The 17,954-nt window shown below is 40.4% G+C and overlaps 1 protein-coding gene across 2 annotated transcripts in view; it reads left to right on the forward strand.

The window, feature by feature from the left end:
- The first annotated feature begins 5,874 nt into the window (after window positions 1–5,874).
- The window catches only part of ARFGAP3 (ARF GTPase activating protein 3), a 33,330-nt gene continuing 21,250 nt past the window's right edge, over window positions 5,875–17,954 (forward strand). The window contains exons 1-5 of one of the 2 annotated variants that reach the window (XM_080576696.1): window positions 5,875–6,072; window positions 9,624–9,742; window positions 12,536–12,608; window positions 15,447–15,578; window positions 16,944–17,027. In XM_080576696.1, coding sequence (XP_080432822.1) covers window positions 6,004–6,072; window positions 9,624–9,742; window positions 12,536–12,608; window positions 15,447–15,578; window positions 16,944–17,027 — 477 coding nt within the window. In that variant the 5' untranslated portion in view covers window positions 5,875–6,003. The remainder of the gene's footprint in view (window positions 6,073–9,623; window positions 9,743–12,535; window positions 12,609–15,446; window positions 15,579–16,943; window positions 17,028–17,954) is intronic. The other variant, XM_080576697.1, reaches the window with a different exon arrangement.

Consider the following 17,954-nt stretch of genomic DNA (forward strand, 5'->3'; position numbering starts at 1 on the left):
TAGCCTCCAAGTAGGTGGAGGAAAGCTGCTGTTAGGACCCCCGAAGTCATCTCTTGTCCAGGCTGAACAAGTCCTGTTTCCTCAGCCTCTCCTCACAGAACATGTGCTTCATTCCCCCTAATTTGTCTAGTTAAGAAGGCATAGCAAGAGAGCCTTTTATTTAAAACATAGAATAAAAAATAGGAGGGTATTTTATTAGTGAAGGTGTAGAGATAAGCAGCTCCTTATGCATAGTCCAAAGCAACGTTAAAATTCCTCTTAATTTGTTATTTCTGAAGCTTTTAAAGCTTGACACCAAAATTATGAGCTCTTTTGTCCTCAGGCTGCCTCTTAATTTACTTGTAAGCTACAATATAAAAATAAAAGATAAAAATCTGTATACATATGCAAGATTCTAAAAGCAGAGCTATACTCTGCGTAATCATGTCGCCCTTACCTTGTCAATTGAACAAACCAATCCATTGCTATTATCTTGTAGAGATGTCTGTAAAGTTGGTCTGATGTACTAAAACTGTTTTTTGCCATGTCTGAGCTGATATTTTTTGTTCTAATATTTCTTCCAATTATGTCTTTGTTCATAGCATTTGAAAAGCTAAGAATTAAAGCAGGCTTCACAATTGGAGATAGGTAGAAATGCTGAGTCTTCTAATTGGAAACCACTGTAGATAGATGAGATAGCTTTGACCTAATCTGATGATCTGGGTCATCTTAAAATAGCTGTAGACTATTGTAAAGCAAAGGAGAAAAGGGGGAGAATGGTATACTGAAGGGTGGATGCCCAGCAGCAATACCTCCTGTTCTCCTAGAGTTGTCTGTTATTTTTTTTTTAAATAACTCTAAGGTTACATAATCATTTTTGAAACCAACTTTTTCCAACCTTTCTGGTTTGGCAGAAAGTTATTCATTCACCTCAGAACATCAGGGAGCTTGCTAATTGTGGATGAAATCATACCTAGTGGTCAGTTTAGAGAAAGCTGCAGATCCTGCTCCTGAAATGTGAGAATACAAAATATCCCAGATTAACAGGAATAGTTTTACTTCTTAATTTTGTTTGAACTGAAATGAGATGAGCAATTTCAGAGCCTAGGAAAGATTCATTGTGTTTGACATCTAGCAGTTTATTTGCTGATGATACGTATGTGTGATTTTTTCAGCCTGCTTTACCTCCTTTTTCCTTTTAGAAATTCAGATTCCTGTGTGATATGACATTAATCCTCTAACAAAAAGTTTCAAAAGTACTTTAGAGGGTTCTTGAACCTTCCATTCAGGAAATAGCACCTATGTACACCTGAAGTTTTACTGAGCACCTGTTTACATTTCAGAAGGTGTAACCTCTTCTCTGTAGAGAAGACTGACTGTAGAAGGTTAGATGAGGTCGGTGCCAGTGGCATGTAGTGGGTGCCTTGGGAAGCGTGTAGAAACAAGACAATACATAGTGATAGTGATGCTTCTTTCAGCTGTCAACAATCTGTATCTTTGGTCTATGATGTAAGAAACTAAATTCTTTCCTCCTCATTTTGAACACTCAATTTACTGCATTGGCAACAACTGAACACCAAACTATTGTTCATACAGATGTAAATGATGCAGAACAGAAAAGAGGTCTTGTAATTAGTTCCACAAAGACGATCAGTAATGCTTTTAGTAGTAGCAGCTAATTATGACCCCATTAGAGAAGTGCAGACTGTATTTTTATTTTGCATTTGACTTTGAAACTTGCTGCTTTATTATCTAGTTAGTAATGTACAAGGTCTTTTTGCCGTTCTTCACTTTTGTAAATGTAAGTAGCTCAATATCAAACAACTACCACCTTTTGTTCACCTTTTTCACAGATGAATATTCAAATCTACCTGTCCAAGCCTGAATCCCTTTGGAGGACACACTGGTAAACCCCTACTGTTTATTTTGGTTGTCAGTAACTATTTTATTAAATGATCATTTCCTTATTTCATGGCAGTTTATTCAATTTTTTTTACTAGCAAAAATTTTTTGAAAATCCAAGTCATCTGTTACCTTAGCTAGGTCATCTTTCTGCATGACTCATGAAGTCTTTAATCCCACAAGGTGAGCAACCAGCAACCATATTAATTGTGAAGTAGTTGTGTATTGTGATATAGATATTTCTAGAAATCCTAAGCAGAGCACACAAAATTGATTGCACTGCCATAGATTAAACACTATCACGTGGAAAACGTAGGTGGGTTTTGCAGTGGGATGCTGCTTCTACATGCAACTTTGCAAGTCTCTTGCATTGCTGATACAAACAGGTTTACCTAAGCAAAAGTGAATATTGACTATGCAGCAGGCTTGTCTGTAAGTTCCAGTATTGTAACTTTTTGGTTTTGTACTGGGCAATGCAGTTGAAGGACTACTCTCAAGAAACCTTGCCTGTGTGGTGAACTGATTATGTTTCTTGTTATCAGTACAAACAATGCATTAGTACTAAATAAAAGTGTATTATTGATATGCTGAACTGGTTTCAACTGGTTTTTAATGTAGTTCAACATTCCTAAGCTTCAGTTCCATATTGTGGAAGTAGGCATTTGGATGCTTGCTCTCTCTACTCCAGAGAGGAGATTTTCTGGATGGATTGTCTGTACTGGAGAGATACATGTCTGGGACTATGTCGTATGTTTGAGGATATTTGCAGGGGAGAGGGTAGCCTAAAATTTCTAGAGCTGTAGTTGGCATGAAGCAGCATGTTACCATTATGCACAGTGTATGTGAGCAGTGACAAATTTTGCTAAGTGTGACCAAATTTTTCAAAGGATGCAAAGCACAGGCAAGGGGGCATAGGGTATGGAGGGTATTTCCAAATTATTTTGAACAAATCAGCATTCTTTCTCAAGGAGAAAGAGTGACAGTGCAACTTACTGTGGGTAATGGGGTCAGAGAAGGAATATGTGCTTAGACTTATGGTCTTAGACATTTTTTGTTAATGTGTTTTTTGGCAGGGATGGCGTTAATTTTCTTCATAGTAGCTCGTATGGTTCTATGTTTTGGATTTGTGATGAAAATAGTGTTGATAACACACTGTTTCAGTTGTTGCTGAGCAGCGCTTACACAGTGCTTACCAAGGTCTTTTCTGTTTCTCTCACTGCACTGCCAGTGAGGAGGCTAGGGGTGCACAAGAAGCTGGGAGGGGGGCGCAGGCAGAACAGCTGACCCAAACTGACCAAAGGCACAACCTTTACCATATGGCATCATGCTCAGCAATAAAAGCTGGGGGCTATTCACCAGGCCTGCTGTTGCATGGGGACTGGCTGGGCATCGGCTGGTGGTGAGCAATTGTGTTTTTTTGTATTACTTTTCTTTTTTTTTTTTTTTTGGTAAACTGTCTATCTCAACCCACTAGTTTTCTAGCTTTTGCCCTTCCAATTCTCTTCTCCCGTCCTGCTGGGGATGGGGAGTGATCAAGTGGCTGGGTGGTGCTTAGCTGTCTAGCAGTGTTAAACCACAACAGTGAAGATGAAAATTAGTTGAGGGTTGAGGATGTAAGCAGTGTCTGATGGGGGGAGTCAGTTTTGCTCACAGTGCTGGTCTACTGCTGGTTCTGGTTAAGGACCTGCATTGCACCTAACAGCTGCTCACCAAAGTAGAGGACACTCAGTGCCCAATCTACAGGCACCCTTGAAAAGTAGTTTGTGTTTGTTTGTTTTTAATTCACTCAACATGCGAGAGCAGCCAGTGAATTATGAGCACTGCCTTTTCTCTGGCAGAGATGAACGGCTCAGCCCTTCCTTTTACTGTTACCTACATTCATTGTATATCACCTTTCTCCCACAACCTTGAGGCTGCTCTTAGGGCTGCTTCCAGGATGTGCTTACCTCCCCCAGGTTCTTAAGTATGTGCTAAATGTTTTTCATGCATTTGGTCTAGAACTCATATCCTAGCAATCAGCTGAGCTTGCAGTTTGCAACAGGAGTCTGTCTAGCCTGCACATCCATGTAGCTGAATTGCGAAGTGTGGCCTTAGGATAGAGGCACAGTGTGAGAAACAAACAGTAGAGCGTTTCTGAGCACTGTCAAGGACAGGTACATTTTTACTTCATGGATGGAGATTTGTGTGTTCTCTGTTCAAAGTGGCTCTGAATAACTAGCAGAGTTACTTTTTACATCCTGACTCAAGGGCAGAGACATGCCATTTCCTGAAATAGGAGGCCAGTGAAAGAACCAGCACCCCACAGTGTTATTTGCGCTTCCCAAGTTGCATGTTGATTTACCAGGGCTGCTGTAGTGGCAGGAGCTAGCTGCCTTTGTGTGCCATTGCTTGGGGGGGCAGTAGCGCAGCTAAGGAGAGGACAGGACAGTAAGTCCTTTTCTGGGATTGTGCCAGACAGATCAACTGTCAGGATTGCCTTGTTTTTCTGATGTTAATTGTTCTTGATAATGACAAGATCATACCTCTCCTGCTTTTTTTTTTTTTTTTTTTTTAAATAGTACTTACAAAGCTAAAGTATAGTACTGATAAAGCTGAAGTAATGGACTCTTTCTCCTGTATGGAAATTTCTTGGCAACTCTTTCTCCCTGTGAGGCCAGTGGCTGTAGGCCAGGATGGCAGTCCTCATGCAGTCAGATAGGATTTGGTAAGCGTCTCCGGACAGGAGTGTGCTTAGGGCTCCTATGACTCACAGGCAATGTCTTCCTGAAATGTGAACTTCACTTGCAGAGCGAAGACGTATCTCTTGTTAGGCACTCCTGATCCCAGGTGACTGCCAAGGGGTATGATTACGTTTGCTGGTATGGAATTATGCCTATACAGGCTCAGATATTTTAAGTCTAGTCCCAGTGTTATTTGGCTATATGCATACAGATGGATTTTTGGACTGCTATCCTATAATATAATCAATCCCACTACCTGTGACATAGCGTCAGACTGAACAAAGTTGATCTGGAGTGGAGGCTGCTGGCCTGCTGCAGGAATTGTCAATACCTCAAAAATGAGTGAAATGTTCGTGTGTTCAGCTGCCTGTCAGGATAACAAGTGACTGACTTGTACTGATTACCAAAAGCACTATTGGTTCATGTGCCTCTGATTCGCAGTGCTGAGGGCCTGGTGCAGGGGACAGCAGGCAGTAGGTGTTTCAGCAGTGATCCCCAAACCTATGCCTACCCCAAGACTGCTGGTGGCTTGCAGCAACATGCATTGGGTGGATGTTTTGTGCAGCACGGCCACAACCCTGATGGTAATAGGTTTCATCACCCTGGATTATTTCCTCATTGACAGGTAAGAACGGGGGGCTGCTATGGAAGAGAGTGAAACAAGGTGCTGAAGTTAGATTGTCATGGAAGGCCTTGAACGTGGCTATTTTGGGCCCTAGATAATCTATGGTGCTGCTGTTAGCAGAATGCTAGAGCAGCCACTCTCCAGAGCACCCTCCAAGCTGAAAGAAAATCTAAGAATTATAGGAAATTTGTCCTAACTCTGGTTGTTCCCTACATGGCCAATCATACCTCAGAAGAGTTGGGGAGATGAGGGTGTAACACCTTGAGACCCCCGTGCTCTCTGACAAGTAGGAGTGCTGAGGGGCCAAGCTCTGCCACAAGCCCCCTCCTTGTCCCTGGTCACGTACTTCAGTGCTAATGCTGAGAGGGAACGATGGTTTCACAAGAAATTTTTACAGAGTGCTTGAAACCTACTCGTTGGATAAAGCATGTTATCCAAGTAGGCACGTTATCACCACTTTTGTGGTGGCACTACGCCACTTTTTCCCAAACCAACCACCAGCACAGCTGTTGTCCTTCCACGTTTAATTTATCTTTTGCCCCGAGACGCTGAGGCCCCTCAGGCACCGCCCCGCGGCCCCCGTGCCCGCCATCTCAGGGAGCCCGGCCACTCCTCCTGTACCCACGGCAACCGCCGCCTCCTCTCGCCACGCCGGCGGCCGCAGGCAGGCGGCTCCCCCCGGTCCCGCCCTGCGGGGCGGAGCGGGGCGGCCGGCGGCGGAGTGGGCGGCAGCGGTGGCGGTTCCTCCGTGGCGGCCCTCCCGCCTCGCCTGCCGCCATGTGCGAGCCCAGCAAGCAGGACATCGTCGCCATCTTCAAGCGGCTCCGCTCCGTCCCCACCAACAAGGTGAGGGCGGCGGGAGGACGGGGCGCCGGGGAGCCGGGGGGAGGCGGCGGCCGGGCTCCGCCGTGGCGGTGACACGTCGCACTGCCCGAGGGCGGGGCAGGGACCGGGCGGGACAGGACGGGGCGGGCGGAGAGCCCCGGGACCCCGGCGGAGCTCCGCGGTCCGCCAGCCGGTCCCGGCGGGGCGGCTGGGGCTTTCTGTGGCCGCGGAGGCCTGCTCCTCGTCCCACCGAGCCCCGACACACACACCTACATATATATAATATATATGCACCTCTGTGCTGCGCTAGGTGCTTGGTGGTAGCTCCCAGTGCATGTGAGCCTAGGGAAAACGATTTCATTTAAATAAACGTGCAGTTTAATGTGTGGATTGTAGCGTGTTTAAACGGACGTTTGAATAATTGTCTTGAAAATAGCGTACCTGTAATTCGTCCTCTGGTTTCCTTTGATTAGCATGAGAAACAGCTTTTTGGAGTTCTCATGTCTTTGTGTATTATGTAAGACAGGACTGCCTGACAACGTTTAATGAACACGTTACAGTTATTAAATTGGATGTATTTTGTGCACATGAAAGACATTCGTAGTCCTTAAGCTACCCAGTATTGTTTAAACGTTTGTAAAGCTTACTAGTTCTGATAACTTGCACCCTGAGACTGTAGTGTATAGACTCTTTTAGTTTGCACAGATCTGTTCCTCTGAAACAGGTAGTTTTTGGTTCCTGCTCTCTGGTTCTCTCTCTTCTCTTGTTGATGATAGCATTTGTGTCTCTGCTTGGAGACCCAAATCAAGGATCTGAACTGTCTGAAAACCAAGTGTTTGCTGTGGTGGTGGTTTATTAGTTCTGCAGTTTTGTTATTACAGTGTGAATTGTGGGGTTTGTGTGTCTGTTGGGAGGTGTTGTGGTCATGTTCCCCCCCCCAGCAGAATATACTATAGTACATCTTGCTCAAGTCATTTTAAGTTTACAATGCTTCCAGTCCAGCTTCCAGTCCAGTTTCCTTCTGTTGGCAAGTGCTTCTGTTCCCTCCCTTACACTGGTATTGCTGATGATGTGGCCGTGATGTGAGTTGGACCTACCTTTGCTCTGAGTCAAAGCGTTGGTTTCCAGTAGGATCAACAAGCCTGATTATTACTCCTGATATGCTTTCTTTTCCTGCATCAGCATACAGCGGTTGGAAAGGAAGAGAGTGGCTGCTCGGATGAAGGTTACCTTTGACCAGTCGCAAAACCGCCACCTGAGTAGTAGCGGGTCCAGCATTCAGGCGGCTGTGTGCTGGTCTTGCACAACAGGGATAGTGAACGTGGAGATGTGGAGCTACCCGTGGCAGCAGCAACACTGCGTGCCAGGTTAAAAGTGCCTTTGTAACCCTGACCTCAGTGACAGGTGATTGCTGAGCCCCTCCAGCTCTTTGGAAGTGTCAAAGCTAGCATTTCCAGAGGCTGTATATTACTCTGTTGCTATATCCAACAACGTGTACTATGAACTTATTTACCAACAGGCATAAAGGATCTGTTAACTTCAGCCTCTCATACAAGATGAATCCTGTTTGTTTTAATGGCGTCTTGCTGTGGACCCAAGTCTTTGTGTTTATTCTGGTAAAAAATCTCGATTGCAACTTTTACTCTTTTTTTTCTCCAAAGTGACTGTTCCTGAATCTAGACCGTCCTGAAATGCTTGAACACTAAATGAGCAAAAATAATACAAGTGTAGTTAAAAAGCAATAGATTATTTCAGTGTATCCTTCAAATTAGTTTTTATAACGACTTTAATATCTTAGTTGTACCTTACTCAATCCAATAAACACAGTCTCCATATTTAAAATGGAAATAATTTCATAGGTAGGCTCTGAAATCCCTTTTAATTTTGTTTTCATTTCTTGTTACAATTTATGTGGTGGAAAGCACTCTAAAATTGAGGAAGCCAAGCAACATGAGTGTAAGTTGACTTATACTCATTTGTTTCAGTAAGGTAACTTGATAAAATGTTCCTAATTCTGTCGCATAACATGATGGAAATGACAGTTCTTATGTTACTTTCACAAGAAAATTAGTTGTCTTTCTGACTTGCGTCACATATGCTGCTTTGTGGCAGCTAGCTTCCAAGGTGATGCAATTAACTTTCAAGAGGCTGAAATTAAGAAGCCCTTACATTTGTTCCAGGAAAGGGATGTTAATAACAGAACCTTTTTAACCATGGAATTTTTTAACCACCTGGTAATGCTTAAGATTCTCTTTTCCCATTTCTGCTCTGAGGAATTTCAATGAAATTTACAGCTCTAAGTCTGCTCTTCTCTCCTGTGTTAGAAGCAGGACCAAGGCTGTTGTCTTGGCTTTGATCTCCAACAGAATCTTGTCTTATTTTGTTGTCTTCATACTGCTTTTAGCCTAGTAAGAAACTGTTTGAAAACAGCCAATTTAAAGTGAAGATGAGGTAATTTATTTATTGATTTATTGGAATTAGTTCAAAGAATGGAGGGAATTGAGGAAAAGCGGATGAATTCTGACTACTTAAGGCTGTATGTTTTCTTGTGATATGGCATACATGAAGAGTTACTCATTCTTTTTCCCTAACTCCCTGCGTATAATTCTCCTACCTGTGCTTACTTCAGGGACTCTCTCCAGTCCTTCCTTCTGTCCCTCATTCTGTGTGGATTTTCTCTTATTTCTTCTTTCTGCTGCATGTCAGTGAATGACCCTGGTTTTGCACATACAGTAGTGGGATACATACATGCTTTCCAGACTCCTTTCCTTCCAGTAGTGCTCTGTTAAGCCTCCATAGAAAGAGTGGACTTACACATGCAGAAACTGTGACCTCCATGCTTTCCATGTGTGTTGCAGGTTATTGGCCTAACTGAAGCCCAGACTTAAAAATGTTCATATTGAGGATGAGCCGGTGTTGAATCTGATGGTGAACTTGTGCCTGATAAATGCGCGCTGTGTAAGATACACAGACCCACAGTAAAGCTAGGAGTTTAGCCTCAAACTGCTCTTGGGCATCTACTTGAAATTAATTTGGTTGGTGATAGGTTAGCTGACTTGAATGTAAACTCAGGGCTTGTTTGATTAGGTGTGTAGACAAAAATCTCTAGTTATATCAGTGTAGTTTCTAGCATGGAGACTTCTTAGTGTTTTTGTTTGTTTGTTTTTTCTTCCCAGCCTGTCAAGGAAGTGAAAACATTTCTTAAAAGCTTTTGTATATCAGTAGTGTTGGAAGTACTGTGTTAAATGTGTACTTGAACTAGATTGATGTGGGTTCTCTGCCCTACTGTTTCTCAACCTGTGATCCATGTGTAAACTGATTATGGACTGAAACTAGGAGTTTATGTTGTCCTGTCTAGTTTGGGTGAAGGCGTATGAGTTTGGGCAGATTGTGCAACTACTCTTTATAAAATTAGGGTTATGTGAAGTTGTCGTGTAATCCGAGCGGGAAGGATGAAATCCATGCTATAAGGATGAATTCATTAAGTTCTGATCACTACAAGGATGTTCGAATGACCTGTAATAACAAGTGGTTACGCATAAGCCACATTAATGATTTTTATTTTCTTAAAGGTATGTTTTGACTGCGGATCAAAAAATCCTAGCTGGGCAAGCATAACATATGGAGTTTTTCTTTGTATTGATTGTTCGGGGACCCATCGATCCCTTGGTGTTCACTTGAGTTTCATTCGGTAAGTAGTTTGTATATTTTTTACATTAAAAATGGTATTTTTTTCAACTTCTGATGTTTTTTATTTTGTTCAGATGGCTGTTCAGAGAGGAAAACTCATTCTTTTCTTAATTTCTGATTGAAAAATTTTTAATGTTTGTAAAAGCTTTGATTTATCTGATAGCTACTTGGGAATGAGGTAAATACGTAGGGTTCGGTAGAATTTGTACCTTGCGCCCATTCCCATTACCTGCTTCTAGTGTTTGTTAGTAGCGCATATTTGTTGGCAGATTTATTTGTACATTGAAGATGATGGCTTCTATAGATAGCTTCTATAGGTAGGTCAGTGATACAAGGAAGACTAACAGAATTGTGGGCCCTCTCCAGAAGGAAACAGGAGACCTGGTCACCCAGGATATAGAGAAGGCAGAGGTTCTCGATGACTTTTTGGCCTCAGTCTTCTCTGGCAAGGGCTCCAACCACATAGCCCAGGCCCCAGAAGGCAAAGGCAGGGACTGGGATAATGAAGAGCCACCCGTTGTAGAAGAAGATCAGGTTCAAGACCAGCTGAGGAAGCTGAAGGTGCACAAGTCCATGGGACTTGCTGAGATACGTCCATGGGTCCTGAGGGAATTGACGGATGTAGTTGGTAAGCCACAATCCATCGTATTTGAGAAGTTGTGGCAGTCCAGTGAACTGGAAGAAGGGAAATACAACCCATGTTTTTAAAAAGGGGAAAAAAGGAAGACCCAGGGAACTGCAGGCCAGTCAGTCTCATCTCTGTGCCTGGCAAGATCATGGAGCAGATCCTCCTGGAAACTATGCAAAGGCACATGGAAAACAAGGAGGTGATTGGTGACAGCCAACACAGCTTCACTAAGGGCCAATTGTGCCTGACAAATGTGGTGGCCTTCTCTGGTGGAGTTACAGCATTGGATAGGGGAAGAATAACTGACATCATCTGCCTGGGCTTGTGCAAAGCATTTGACGCTGTCCCCCATGATATCCTTGTCTCTGAATTGAAAAGACATGGATTTGATGAATGGGCCCACACGGTGGGTAAGGCATTGGATGGTTGCACTCAGAGAGTTGTAGTCAACAGCTCACTGTCCAAGCAGAGGTCGGTGATGAGTGGCGTTCCTCAGGGGGTAAGTATTGGGACCAGTGCCGTTTAACATTTTTGTTGGTGACATGGAGAGTGGGATTGAGGGTACCCTTGGCGGGTCTGCTGATGACACCAAGCTGCATGGTGCGGTCAACAGGCTTGGAGGGAAGGGATGCCATCCAGGGGGACCTGGGCAGGCCTGAGAGGTAGGCCTGTGCGCACCTCGTGAAGTTCAACAAGGCCAAGCATGAGGTCCTGCACCTCTGTTGGGGCAATCCCCAGCACAGATACAGGCTGGGCGGAGAATGGATTGAGAGCAGCCCTGAGGAGAAGGACCTGGGGGTGTTGGTTGATGAGAAGCTTAACGTGAGCCAGCAATGTGCTCTTGCAGCCCAAAAAGCCACCCATATCCTGGGCTGCATCAAAAGGAGCATGGCCAGGAGGGTGAGGGAGGTGATTGTCGCTCTCTGCTCTGCTCTCATGAGACCCCACCTGGAGCACTGCATTCAGCTCTGGGGCCCCAGCACAAGAAGGACATGGACCTGTTGGAGCGAGCCCAGAGAAGGGCAACAAGGATGATTCAAGGGCTGGAGCACCTCTCCTGTGAAGATGGGTCAAGGGAGTTGGGGATGTTCAGCCTCGAGAAGAGAAGGCTCTGGGGAGACCTTATAGCAGCCTTCCAGTGCCTAAAGGGGACCTATGGGAAAGCTGGAGAGCAAGTTGTTAGGGAGTGTAGTGACAGGACAAGGAGTAATGGCTTTAAACTGAAAGAGGGTAGATTTAGCTTAGTTATTAGGAAGAAATTCTTCACTCAGAGGGCGGTGAGGCACTGGCACAGGCTGCCCAGAGAAGCTGTGGATGCCCCATCCCAGGAGGTATTCAGGGCCAGGCTGGATGGGGCTTTGGGCAACCTCGTCTGGTGGGAGGTGTCCCTGCCCATGGCAGGGGGGTTGGAACTGGGTGATGTGTAAAGTCCCTTCCAACCCAAACCATTCTGTGAGTCTGTGATGAAAACAAAGAAGTGAGTAAGCATGTTGAAGCATTTTATCATTTTTCCAGTCAAGACTGAGGCAAGTACCGCTTTATTATCTTCAGCAGTGCTACAGTATGTTGATCATAATGATAATCTGACAGCCTAGCAAGCCAGTTTGGAGACCTAAATTTTTTTTTTTTTTGCCAACTTTGCTTCCTGAAGTAGTTCATTATGTTGCCACCACGGTGTCAGTACTGGGGTAGGAAGTGAGAGGTTTTGTGTAAAGGACTATACTCCCCTTTGGTGGCAGCACTTGGATAGGCTCAGTCAGTTGGTGCAGTTTTAGTGAGCTTCTCATATTTCAGATGAGTAACCCAATTTATGTCCTATAGGTGTTTTTGGCCTATTAAATAGAACCTTCCATTTCAAATATATAACTATTTGAAGTGTGTGAAAGCAATGCATCTAAGAACAGACTGCACATAAAAGCAGCTGTTTTCCATCAACTAAAATCTGTATTTTTCCTCTGTTGCTTTGTCACTGTATAAAAGAATGTTACGAGGGGTCTTTCAGGAATGCATTCCTGATGATCACAGTATTATGACTGTTAGAATTCTCCTCATACTCAATGCTCCCTCCACCACCCCCAGATAATTTGGGAAAGAAACTCTTTACACAAACAAGGTAGATTTTAAATGTCTGTGAAAGTAACATTAAAAATGTTTCTTTCTCTTCAGATCTACAGAACTGGATTCCAATTGGTCTTGGTTTCAACTGAGATGCATGCAAGTTGGAGGAAATGCAAATGCTGTATGTACTCTTGAGTGTTTGCCTTGCACATTGAAGCTTGTTAGGTTTGGAAGCTATTGTCTTTCCTTAGCGGCTCTCATCTTTTAGAATATTTTTGTTTTTCCAGTCTGTTTCTCTCCTTTTTCTTGTTTTTAAGAATTCTTTTGAGTGCTGATTTCACTTTCCATGCTTCTTGCAACTTTTCCATGCTGGTATAATCTGCAAAAGTATTTTTTTTTTTCCCTTAGAAGTCATTAAAAATCACTGAAAAGACTAGACCAGATTCCTTGAAAATGCATCTAATTTAACAGCAAAACATTGATAACTGATGAAAGATGGCTTTCCATCTGCTTCTAAACCTAGTTAACAAGTGTTTTCCTGTGACCATATTTCTGTATGTGGTTTATGAAAATGTCTTGCCAAAGGTCATGTCACTGCTGAAGTCAAGATATGACTTAGGCCTTAGGTACAGTTGAAGTCAAGATAAGACATGCTACACTGTCAGAGAGAGGAAATAGCAGTGTTTTTGTTTTGGCCAGTTGATATAATCTGTTACTTTTAATTCTTTTATATACTTACAGATAAGCTTGTTTCATAATATATATTTTTTAAACTAAGGTTTTATGTTGACTGCTGAATTGTCCTCAATTTCTTTTTAAAAAGATGATACTTTCTTCAGTCAACTCCTCTGGAATCTTGCCTCTTTTCTCATATTTTTTTCAAAGATCAACCACTGGTAGTTGAGATTGCTTCCCTAAGCTGAACTACTCAGTGTCGAAACATGTAACTTTCATAAGACACTTCTACTTTTCTTCCAGTTCCCTGGAAACTTACCCCTTATCTTTCTTCATTTGTGTTTAGTCCGTAAACATTGTTTAAGAAACTTTAAGTCTTGAGCTTATTTGTGTTCCCTCTCAACCAAACTTTCATTCCATTTACAATTATGAGCTTTCTTAATCTGCTTTGCTTGAGTCTTGTCATTGTAATATTCTCCTAAATCTTACTATCTCTGAATTTAATATTTTAAATATTTATAAATATTTCAGTATTAGAATATTTTAAATATTTCCATACAAAGAATGAATTGAGTGAGGATCATTATTATTAATCTTCCCATTCTGCATTTTCCAGTCAAACCATCTTCTTTGAATTAGGCATTCAGCGTGTCACTGTCTCTGGTTTGCAGATCTGAGCAGTTGTGTAACTTCAGAAATAAAGTGGTGTTTTTACCCTATTTTTTCTGCCTATCCTTTCTAAGTTGTATTTTTCTGTATACTGCAGTTATATGAATTTACTCATCACGTTTCTCTTACGCCTCCTAACAGATAAAGATCATAGTTTTAACTAATCAGAAGGGGGAGATTCTGCATGAAAAATACTTTCCTTTTTTAGCTAGAGATTTTAAGGCAATTGGAAGGAAGGGATCGCAAGTTTTGAAAAGTACTTCAGATAATTTCAGAAAGCATATTCACAGAAGATTAACAGAAAACATTTATTATTTAATTTAATGGATTTTTGTCTTTCTGCTTGGATGTCACTGTTTCCTATCATGCATTGTACCAATAGGTCTAATATACCCACATCTCATACACCTGAAATTCATAATGACCTCTTTTGGATTACCTAGCAGGATAAATGGCTGAAACTTTAAAGACCATTTTAGTAAACTGCCTCAACATTTAAAAAGTGAAAGTAAAAAATCTTCCCTCTAATTGCATGAAAAAACAATTTCCTTTTTGTTCCAATAACATGCTGAATTCTATTTTTACCAACTACTGCTTAGAAATACTCTCAGACTAACATTTAGTATTTCTATTCTGTAATTTCCTGGTGATACTGAATCTTGAATCAGTTATGAGCTTTATAGCTGTGTATGAGATTGCTAGAAAATTTGGTGATCTGAGTTTCTTTTGTTTTCAGAATAAACTCCTACAATTATTGGAATTAGGGTTTACAAAGAAAAGCTCTGAATGTCAACTCCATAGGTGTATGTATAGATATATATATATATATATATGTATATACACACCTAAATGCAAATATACACAGTCCTTTTGACACTTGTGATGTTTATAACCGTTTTTGTTGCAATCACAGAAATGTATTGTGGCTTAACTTTTATATGAAGTCCGGTACTTGTATATTAGATTTACATTTGAGATTATAGTTTCAGTTGTCAGGATTTGCTGACCCTATCAGAAACTTGTTTACTATGTTTTACTGTAATATATTAAGTTCTTCTGTGCAAGAACATATGACATCATTTGCTAGTTAATTCTAGGTACTAAAAAAATGCCCAGCTTTTCCATTTCTTAATCTTTCAAACAAAGTTTTTATTTGTATGTGAATAGACATATAAAGTGTGTGTGTGTGAATATATATATTTATATATAAGTACATATATATGTGGATACACACTTTAAAGAAGACCATTTTTATATAGCCATTTTGATGCTATTGAGCATACATTGTTCCTTCTAGCAAGCTTGAGATGAAAGCAAGTGATACCTTTTAGAATATCAGAAATGTCCTTTGAAGCACAGGTGTTGGCAGTTAGCTAACTCTTCCTTGCCTTGTTAGATTCAAAACTAGGAATCTTTGTATATGGTTGGAAGCTTGTATCTCTATGTGCTTTTAAAACATACCACTAATCTATTTTTTTAATTTATTGATGTTGTTTTATGTGTACATATGTTGCCATAAGGGAGTTTTCTTCTTATTTTGGAAATTTACACAGACTTCATAATTTAAAATATTTAGATACAGGAGGAGAGTATTTTGCTGCATTGCGATATATTTTTATGTTAAGTTGCATTAGTTTTTAAATGTGTTTCTCATTGCATCTTGTGTTCTTCATAGTCTGCTTTTTTCCATCAACATGGATGCACAACAAGTGATACCAATGCAAAGTATAACAGTCGTGCTGCTCAGCTTTACAAAGAGAAGATTAAATCTCTTGCAACACAAGCAACAAGAAAGCATGGTACTGATGTGAGTAATGTGTGTCTTACGTAATTTAGATTTCTCAAAAACTTTCTATTCTTTACAATCCAGAGCCATTTTAAGTTTCTAATTAATAATGTGAAAGATTATCTGCCTGTTGGAGGTACTGGTACATGTTGCAGTGAGGTTACAAGCTGTGGAGTAAACTATTTGCAACTTTTTTGTTGTTTTTTGAAAAAAAATATTGAGGGTAGAGCTGAACGTCATATTTTGGGATCACTTTTGGGTTACTCAAAACACCATTTGCAGCATTTTCAATAACTTACAGGAATCCTAGGCAGAAACTTCAGGTATTCTTCAAAAAGGAAACTACTTTGTTTCTCAAGCGTGCTGAAAAATTGTGTTTGTGCTACTGTATAACAAAAACACCAGCACTTCTCCGTGAATTATATATTGTATTTATTTTTGCTTTTCTATAACTGAATTATTACTGAGAAGTGCAGCATGTGAAAATGTAAAAGTGCCAATAGAGTTAACTACAAAATAGTTGAGATTTAAGTGGGTTTTGATTTGAACAGATAAATGTTTTTTTTCCTTTTTTCTACCAAAAATATATTTGAAAAATTAGCAACTTATATATATATATATATATGTCCTGAACATATATATGTCCTGTTCTGTTAAAAACACTGATGCAGTGCAGGCGTGCTGTCAAAGCTTTGAAGTTAGGTTGCTGACAGGAAGAAGTTGTTAGCAAAGTACACGTTATTTAGGTCTGCTGAGGTGTTAAGTAAGTTTGACAATGGCTCTCTTCTGTATATGCAGAATGAATGTTTTGATAGTTTAATTCAGTGTGTTTAAGTCCATGACTAATTCATTTGAAGTTGATCAAATAGTGAGAATTTTAAATAAATTAATTAAAATGTCTTGCATTTCTTTCTTCTAATCTGTTCATCAAATATTATGAAATGTAATTAATTGTAATTTTGTATGGCAGATATTATAGTTAATATGGTTCTCATCACTAACTTGAGAGAATATTTCTTTTGACTTACTAGACAGCTTTAGATGTAAAACAAGTTCAAGTAAAGCTCTAGTGATATTAAATGTTGACAATATTACTGCAGCAGAGCTTATACTGAGTATTTTGTTAGGAAGAAAATGGGTAATGTGAGGGAAGACATAACCAGACATTGAATCTAAAAAGGAATGTCATGTATTAAAGCTCAAATAAATTTGTAAGGAAAAAATACTTAGGAAAAGAAAATCAATATATTTTTAACTTGGGAAAAAAAAAAAAACAGTTTTAAGATAAGTGCATTTTTTTAGGATGCATTCATGCAATTGTCCTGTAATATTAATAATCTCCCTCTCTTCCTTCTTTTCTTTCTACCTCTCTCAAAATACTTTTAGCTGTGGACAGATGGATGTGGAATGCCACCTGTGTCACCGCAGCACAAAGAGGAAGACTTTTTTGCATCCCATGTTTCTCCTAAGGTATAGATTGCCTGTATTTAATTCTTGTTTGATTTCTAGCTTCTTAGGAGAGCTGTGTGCTCTGTGATTAATTTTAAACTCTCTAAGAAAATCTAACAGAGAAAGGATAGGTCAGTGAGTTAATGTTTATCTGCTTTTCCTTCTGTGGGTCTCAAAATTCTTCCTGGATGTGAACCACTTTCTAAGATGATAATTTAGAATGACCCAAATTGTAGCTAAATGTGAAATGAAGCTGTGTTTTTCTTAGGTGTACAATTCCACTTCGGCTCATGATTCCTGTCTTGGGAGTGCCCTGATCTAAACTTCATATGTAATAACTGTTTTTTTGATGAATAAAGTTTAATGGTAAAAAATAATATTTGCTAAGCAGTTGCTTTTTTTCTTCCTCCAGAATTCCTCCATCCTCTTTGAAAAAGTTAAAATAACTTTCTGAAAGCTGTTGCTACCACTGGTTTTCATTTATTTGATCTCACCTCTGCTGTGCATTCTCAGTGCCTTATAGTGACAGATGCTGTGTTTATTTCAGAGAACAGTGTTTCAGAGACTCTTATGTCTTAGATTAAAAAATACCATTAAAAACAACTTCAGTAGTTGTGATCTTAAACTTGGAATAATTAAGCTACTGCTATGCCTAGTATTCCTAAATATTTCAACAATATTAAGTGTTCTGACATGATTGTTTTCTAGTATGGTTGCAATCAGTGAATACCTATAACTAAGTATCATCATGAGGCATATTTTGGGATAGAGAAGAATGCAAAGAACTTGGCATATCATATTAGGCCTTGTGAATATTCTTCAGCACTTTGTAAACATTCATTGCATTCATTCCCCAGCCATAATGTTGTGGTGATCCATGTATATCATAATCAGTAATAAAAACGTATGTGAGTTCATATCTGCACCCTGGTAAGGAACACAGTAAAA

The sequence above is a fragment of the Anser brachyrhynchus genome (genome assembly GCF_964034855.1).
Source record: "Anser brachyrhynchus genome assembly, chromosome: 1".
Classification (NCBI taxonomy): Eukaryota; Metazoa; Chordata; class Aves; order Anseriformes; family Anatidae; genus Anser; species Anser brachyrhynchus.